The sequence below is a fragment of the Hirundo rustica genome, chromosome 5 (assembly GCF_015227805.2).
Source record: "Hirundo rustica isolate bHirRus1 chromosome 5, bHirRus1.pri.v3, whole genome shotgun sequence".
In the NCBI taxonomy this organism is placed as follows: domain Eukaryota; kingdom Metazoa; phylum Chordata; class Aves; order Passeriformes; family Hirundinidae; genus Hirundo; species Hirundo rustica.
In genome coordinates, this window is record NC_053454.1 from 16,810,649 (window position 1) to 16,818,978 (window position 8,330).

General features: G+C 42.0%; 1 protein-coding gene across 2 annotated transcripts in view; it reads right to left on the reverse strand.

Moving 5' to 3' along the window:
• The window catches only part of KCNIP4 (potassium voltage-gated channel interacting protein 4), a 410,197-nt gene extending 407,719 nt beyond the window's left edge, over positions 1 to 2,478 (reverse strand). The window contains exon 1 of one of the 2 annotated variants that reach the window (XM_040065086.1): positions 2,363 to 2,478. In XM_040065086.1, the coding sequence (XP_039921020.1) occupies positions 2,363 to 2,423 (61 nt within the window). In that variant the 5' untranslated portion in view covers positions 2,424 to 2,478. The remainder of the gene's footprint in view (positions 1 to 2,362) is intronic. The other variant, XM_040065092.2, reaches the window with a different exon arrangement.
• Positions 2,479 to 8,330: the final 5,852 nt, after the last annotated feature.

An 8,330-nucleotide genomic window follows, 5' to 3' on the forward strand; every position in this document is an offset into this window, starting at 1 on the left:
TAATAATTTTCATTATTCAAGCTGCCTGTGCATTATTTGGGCTTCATTTCACTTGGAAAAATGAAATTGAGGAAGAGTCACACTTTTGTTGGTTTCATTTCTGACTCTCATACACTAACATCAAATCCCGGTAACAACTCTACTGTATGCATAATGATTTAAAAATTACTAACGTTTGAAGCTATGATTCTATTTGAAGAGAATTAATGAGGAAAAAAATACACCTTCCTTGTTAAAAATACAAGAGACATTCAGAAATGCTGATGGCACTGAAAACGAGTTGAATGTTTAAGAGCCTGGAGGGAGACAGAGAAGAGAAAAGTGTAAAGGAAAGTTTAGATGAAAAAGGGCCTAAACTGTGGGAAGATGAAAATAAATGGGCTCTCTCACATAAAAAAAAAAGCGCAGAGGAATGAAGCTAGACACTTGTTAGCATCATCACATCACATCACATCACACTGCTGATATCAGTGTAGTAACGTGTGTCATTCTCCAAAAGAAAGGAGGTATTTCCTTTCAGCTTTGTAATTTTTATCTTACTGTTTTCTTCTTCTGGCATAAAAACTATTTTTGAGAAATGTTTTTCCCACAGTAAGTCATGTTTCAGTCAGTTTTTGCTTGGTATTCCAAAAGAGTGCAAAAGTGTATCTTACTTCCTCTCACCATTACAAGCTTAAAGTGAATTAAAGCTGTCATTAATTTTTAAAGGCTACTACGCACGCATATCAAGAGAACCAAAACAGAAAACATATCTAATATACAGCTCAACTGAAGGCAATTTCCATAAAAACATCATCTGGATTTCCTGTTACATGCATGACTTGGATTCAGGTAATATTTCCCCAATTTTTGCATAGACACTTTCCTGCTACTGCGAACTATACCTGTAAAAAAACCATTAAGCTTTAAACTCTCATTATGCTTCAATACCTGCATTAATGATCCATAAACCAAATAATTCCTCAACAGCAGCTGTGCAAATCCACTGTGCCTAAATCACGAGCTCAGTTTTGTTTAGCCCGAACAGTCCTGCATGGTGGTTGCACAGGTAGCCAGGAGCCTGCTCGGGGTTTGTCATTGATGATGTATGTGCTATGGAAAAATAGTTTGACTTTCAGACCTCTAAAAGACTAGCTTGTTCAGAAGGCTGACAGCGGTAGCTGGAGGGAAATGCCTAAATTATAACTTGGGGGGTTTGGATCTGAAATGTAGTGAGAAGTATCACAACACCACTTTAGTGGCCATGTCCCTTGTTGGATAGTTATGACTACACAGTTTTTCCCAAAACTTTAGTGAGCTGCAAAGATGGACTTACAGTTGAGCTGATAGCATAGTCAAATACAAAAGCTCCCTATCCCCAACGCATATGATCTGGTATCCTACACACGCTAAAATATTAAAAAATCTGGAATATTGCGGAAAGAGAAAAACCAGGTACAATCCATCAGGGAACACACGGCTGTGAACCTCTTCTAGCAAGCAGAAGATGCATTCTGAAGCATTAGAAATCAAGCAAATAGTGGGACTGCGCTGTCAAACAACTTGTTGGTAAGGCTATTGTTCTACACTGGCATCACAGTTTATGAGAAATCTAGCTGCACAGCAAGAAACATCTTTTCTAAGAAAACTGCCTGTTTTGCAAAGTTTTTCATTAACTGTCCAATGCTTATCCAGCTGGCTTGAGCTGAACCCCTTTCTCAGCAACGTCCTCTTACGCACACTGCACCCAAGCCGCTTCATTTTTAAATAACTGGGGAAAAACTCTTAAAACTCCAAGAGTCACAATCCCTGTGGAAGATAGCAATGCATGCTTTTTTCCTCCCTAAAATGCAAGTTATCCTGCAGCCTTTCTCAGGTGAATGTAACTGCAATTCGAGACACAAAGGCACCAAACCTGGCTCACCAGAAGCTGGTCTCATCAAATAGTTGCCACTTAGGCATCAGAGAGGTACAGCGGAGGCCAAAGCAGGGAGCTGTAAAGGAGCCTCACCAAAATTACCTCCTGGGAGTTGGTAACTAGAGAGGATGTGCCCTGGAGGTTCATTCCCAGCCCCAAGTCATTTCAGCAAAGGCAAAAGTACCAGTTAGGTCAGAGCAGGCATCTTAGGGCAGGATTCGCGAAGCCCTGAACGCTCCTTAGCCCGAGATCCCAGGCATTTAGCGTTTGCTTACTGTCCCCATAGACACACACACACATTTGCCCACGACTGCACGGGTGCGTTCGCCCCTCGCAAGCGAGCAGGCAGCTTCCCCCTCCCCGCCCCACGCCAAGTTGCCAGACTCGCTGCCCAAAGCAGAGAGGACGAGACCCTAAATCAACCCCGCGGAGCAGCCTCGCGTCCCCGCGCTGCCCGCGTCCTACCGCCTGTGGAGCTGGCCTCCTCCAGCTGCGCCGAGATGCTCTCCACTCTCCTCACGTCCATGCCGCCAGGCGGGAGGCGCCCGGAGCCGCGGCGGGAAAGCGCGGCAGCACCGCCGCGCCGGGGCCGCGGGAGCCGGAGCGGGGCTGGGCGCGGCGGAGCGGAGCGGGGCCGGGCGCGGCGGAGCGGGATGGGAGCGGGAGCGGGAGCGGGGCCGGGAGCGGCGGAGCGGAGAGGGAGCGGGAGCGGGAGCGCGGCCCCGCCTCGGCGGCAGCGCCTCCCCCGCCACCCGCGCGGCGCGGGGCGGGCTCGGCGCGGGGCTCGGGGCGCCCGCCCGCGGGGCCTCGACCCCGACCGCGGCCGCTTCCCTGCCGGGACCGGGACAGGGACAGGGAGGGCTAGGGCTCGCCTGCCTGCCCCGCCGAGCTCCCCCGGGGCCGCTGCCGCCGCGGGGCTGAGCCGGCACCCGCGCCCCGGAGCGGCTCGGGAGCGGCGAGAGCCCCGAGGCAGAGTCCGGCACGGCCGGGCCGCCCCCGCTCCGCTCCGCTGTGCGGCCGCGCACGGGTGGTCCCGCATCACCTGTTAGCCCGGGACCGTCGCTGGGCACAGGGGAGCTCCCATCGCAGCTGAACCCCTAGAACACCTCTGTCAGGCTGGGAGCATTCCCTAAGCCCCAGGGTATATTTTGGAAGGGATTGGAAAGGGTATTTTAAGACACCTTCTAATTTATCAAAGCCTACTATGTATGACACATGACATGCCATTAGAAAATGCTTCAATAATGATAGTTCTCCCAGTTCAATTTTACACAGTTAATTTTTCAGTCTTTACGATTTCGTCTATCCCTGCGTGAATAACGACTTGTTTCAGAAATCCCAGTTCTTCTCATTGTGTTCAGCCTCAAAAAATTATAGTATTTTTTTTCAAGGCACATAAGGGTTATAGGCTTAGCTACCTAACACCTTATTTTTGACATCTTATTTCATATTATTCCTTGAACCTTGTATTATTAAGATTCTTATGAGCTGAAAGATGAAGGAGTAATTCCAATGCCACATTGCCGACTAATCCTTTAGGAAGGGACTTAGATCTCCTTTTATTTCATGTGACAAATTTACGTCTGCTTCAACCCCAAAATGATGGGATGATTGAAGTCTTGAATGGACAGAGACACCACAGTGTAGTATAACGCTTGCCAAGAACAACACAATGTCGAGTAGCTTTTGCCAAGTGTTATTTTTTGATAAAAATACATTCACTGATGGAGGTTTAGGTAAGACTGTGGAGAGACAGGATTCAGAGTACTGTATTTGTCATATACCCACAAAATGTTTCCCTTCTATAAGGTGAATCCTCAAGTAGCCAGGATATGGCTCTTCTTATCAAAGAAATCCAAAGGAGTAAGACCAGAGATCAGGATTTTATCTCATTATCAGGATTTGAGCTTACTTTGAAGCTAACCTCTATCACAATTCAGAGTGAGCCCTTGTTATTACATATATATGGTTTTCAGAGTGAGGACATTCAGATTTGCAATTGTCATTTCCCTTTGCTCTACACCAACATTGTAATCAGAACCCTGTAAGTTACAAAAAAACTCTAAATATATGGGAGCAGCTGGTCATAACAGATTGAACTAAGGCAGGAATGGTAGTAATGCTTCAAGCATACCTACACATTCATCTTGTGTCTTAGAATGAATTACAGGTGTACAGCACAACATGAAACACAAATGCCAGAAGTGCCTACCAGGATTTTACAGATAAGGTGGTGTGTGTCAACTCCAAGATGAGTTGTGTCTGAGGCAAAGAAAAAACAAGTGGCAAAAATAAACTGAGCTGTCTCCATAAATCTGCATGTTTCTCTCAATCTCATCTCCTTGTTTCCATCCACTTACTCTTTGTCTCCTGTTCCTCTTGATGGGCCTAGATCCAAGTAATTTCCCCTGCATACTCTTCCCTTTTTTGTTCTCTTGAACAAAATTAATAATAATTTAAATTTCTCTTAGAAAAACTTGTGTAATTTTGATATTCTATGTAAAACTAAATGCGCATGTCAGAATGTGGTGTTTTTCCAAATTTGTTTTAAAGGGCAAATTATTTATTGTTTACCAAACCTGATTAAGTTTTCTCCAATTAGCATGTCAAGCCCATGTATCTGCTCTATATAACATCCAGTAAAAATTGACATCAACTGTGATTTCATCCCTTCTATTTAATTACATTTCAACATATAATTGTATTTCTACAAATATAGAGTTTCATTCTAGTTTCTACTTTTCAAAATATATAATGACTTATTTTCTTCCTCATTTTTTATTTCAAATATTTCTTTGGGACCTAAACACTAATAATACCTTGAGCATGTATTTAGTGCTACATGTATAGCTGAAGATTTTTTCCAGTCCCTCGTGATAAAATTTCAATTTCTTCTTTTTGAAGTAGTTGATGTAGTTTCCGTCTAATTTTTAAATTAGAATCTGAATCAGCATATTCCTGTTTGCCTCAAATGTAAACTAATTGGAAAGGCTTAACATAATTATGATTTAGTGTGTCCAAATTAAGTTCATATTTCCACATCTGTTTAAAAGATGCAATAGGTAAAATTAAGTGTTAAACCATGATGCTAAAATAATGATCGAGGAAGCATTTTCTTCCAAAAGAGAAAATCAAATCATTGGTGAGTAAAAAGTTACCAACAGGATTTCTAGTGGTAGCATGTTCCTAACAGGGAGGACTTGGGGTTTTTTCTACCACTTTGTGTGGATGAGAAAAGGCTCAGACCCAGAAAATGTACAGCAATGCCCAAATATTCAGCTCTTTAAGTCTGTTCTGCTCCCCCACTGGTCTTGGGGCATCTGAAAAAGTTAACACAGTAGTTCAGCCACCCAAATTGTATTAGCAATAAGGAACTGAATAATACGTCATTTAAAAAATGAATAGAACAAATATAAGCCACAAAATATCCAACATGTCTGTGGACATACTAGGCCTCCAGAGAAGCCATTTATTTTGGCAGTGCTTCCTCTGCTAGAGAATGGCTCTCCAGGTGGGAGTTTTCTTGATGTCCACAAGAATTCATCATTAGGTTATATTTTGTGACTGCATGTCACTCACAATGTTTTTCACAAGGAAAAAAGAAACCCAACAGCTAAATCAGTCGGTCACTTACTTCTAGGAAAAACATTCTTCCTTCTCCAAAAAAGTAATGAAAGCTCATTTTGCTAATTTTTTTTTTTTTAATTCAGAAATGAGAAAGAAACTGTTCTTCACTCTATGATACATTTTAAGAGTTTGCTCTCAGAAGTCTATTTAACTTCCTTTTGAGTCATTCAGTGTAACAATGTATCCGAGAAAAATTTATGTGTATTCTATATCACAAAACATGAACAGTAATTTGGCCATACTCAAATATTTAGTGCCTGTGATAAAGTACTTGACAAAAATGAGAAGTCTCCGACACCCGTGGGAGTGCCCTGTCCCCCTGTTGCAGGGTGTGCTCTGGGTGTCAGTGCCACGCTGTTGTTGGTGGTGGGGCTGCAGGCTGGCCCCTCTGACTGGGGTTACCCTGTGCCAGGCAGCAGGTTCCAGGCAATTCCCCAGCAGATCCACCACATGGCACAGCTGAGCCCATCAGCCAGCTCAGTGGCATCTCACGGGAAATACATTTAATGAAGGGCACACAGTGCTGAGGAAGGGGGAATGAGAGAGGCAGTGCCAAGGTCAGAGGAAACGGGACGTGAGCCACAGTGGAGCCCCCCCAAAGGAACTGAGTCACATGGAGGACCCATGCTGGAGGACACACACCGTGAAAGATCTTGCTGCCCATGGATAGACCCAGGGCAGAACAGAGGAAACAAGTAAGAATGAAGGAGCAGCTCTTGAAAGGAGAGTGTTCACTAACGGCAGTATAAACAAAGATGAAAAAAGTGACTGGAGTAAATTTGAACCTGGAAAGGAGGAAAAAGAGCTTTTCTGATTAGATGTTTTTCTTCTTTACTTTGCAATGCCTAAGTCAGTAAGTAATTCAAGTGTCAATAAATTAAGCTAAACTGTCCAAGTCTATTTTGGCCAAGACAACAACTGCTGAATGGTTTTTCTCTATTTCTTTTCGCCCACAAGTTCTTGTGATTTTCTCCCCTGTCCCTCTAGGTGTGGGGGTAAGCAAGCAGGTCTGCAGATACTTGGCTCTAGCAGGGGTTGACCCAGCACAGGGTACATATCACAGAATTCAAAATACAAAATGAAATTGTGGGTGTAGGAAAGGTGGCACATGGTACTAACGAACTACACTTCCCCACAACAGTGGAGCTTCGTTATTTGAGATTTCCTACTACCACAGTCTAGTTTTAGAGAGTATTGGTGTTTCAGAAAGAGTCATCTTGAATATTCTGATTTTTCTGCCTATTTAAACTTAACAAGGACAATTCTTCAAAGGAACATTGTACACCATGTATCCTCATCTTTATACAGAAATAAATATCAAGCAACAATGAAGGCCAGCACTTGAACGTGCCAAAAATTGGCTTTTAGTATTGCTAGAACTTGTTACTAAATAGGTAAGAAGAAAAGGTGAGAGCCTCTTTTCCTTGAAAGTCAATTTTTTTATAATAACATTTTGTAATAAGTTCTGTGGGGATTGGAAGCAATTTGATTTACTGTAAAATGAGTAACATATCAGAATCCATATGTGGTAGCAAAAAAAAGAAGATAAAAACATTATTTAGCAACATTATAAAAGAAGATAAAAACATTATTTATTCCAAATTTAATATTATTTCCACATGTCAAACTGTCAAGATATGGATTGATTGCTTTGTTGCGGCATTTAAAAAACCTCAGGGAGGTAGGGGCTCACCCTTCCTTCAGTGTCCGTGGGAAATAAGTACCTTTCTCTTCCTTCAGAACTAAGATCCTAAGATCCACCTTTTTTTTTTTCTTTTTTTTTCTTTTTTTTTCTTTTTTTTTCCTTTTCTTTCTGTTTTTCTACTTTTGCATCCTTCTTTGCTGGCTTCACTTCAGTGTGATGCAGGTGATGGGAGTGATTTCATTGCTAAATGCCAGTATTTAGACATTTGAGATTTGATTTATGAGACTGTTGTGCTTTTTTACCTCATTTCAACTGGGATTCATGGTTTATAATAGCCACACTGCAGATATTTTAGAAGAAAGTCATTACAAACTAAGGCAAAGTTATATTTAAAAAAAACCACGTGTAACATTCAACACGATTTTTATGCAGTGCTTGAAAACTTCCTGGCATATTCTGTATCATTTAATCTAAATTGTTGTCAAATTGTTTGTTGTCATTACTAGACTGTCAGTAAAGTTATCTCATTAGTAAGCCTGAGTCAATATAAGGTTTTATATTTCCATCAACTTTACCTTAAAAACAGCTTTGTAGTTTTTAAGAATAGAAGAATATTGGGAGCAAATTCACCTGCTGCTGAAATGTAGCCTACTTCAGAAGACACAGCTGAAAAACAATGCATTAGACAAGTACAGGTTGAAGAAAAATACCGGGTAATTTCACTGCATCTAACCTATGTTCTTCTAGGGGAAATCTATAGTTTTTTATATAAAGTAGAACTTAGACTTTACAATCTAATATGAAAAACCTGTTTAGTTATCTGTCTTAGCCTCAGAAGAGACAGAAAAAAGAGAAACCTAAACAAAAAACAGCAACAAAACCCCCTGAGCTGACCCTGGTGTAGGAGACTGTTCAGACTGAGCCAGTTTATGGCAAAATAATTTCTCAACAGTTTCTGGCGGTTTTATATTCAGCTGTATGTTGGCTTCCTATGGCTTTTCGTCCTCCATTCTCATCAGGTAATTCTGCACTCTGCTCCAGTAAATCCTTCTCCCCCTCCACTTCTCTGTCTCCCCTTCATTTCCCTTTCCCTTTCCTATTTACCTCACACATCGTTTCTCATGAAAAACTGAGTAAAGCAGAAAGGAAAAGGGCTTTTGT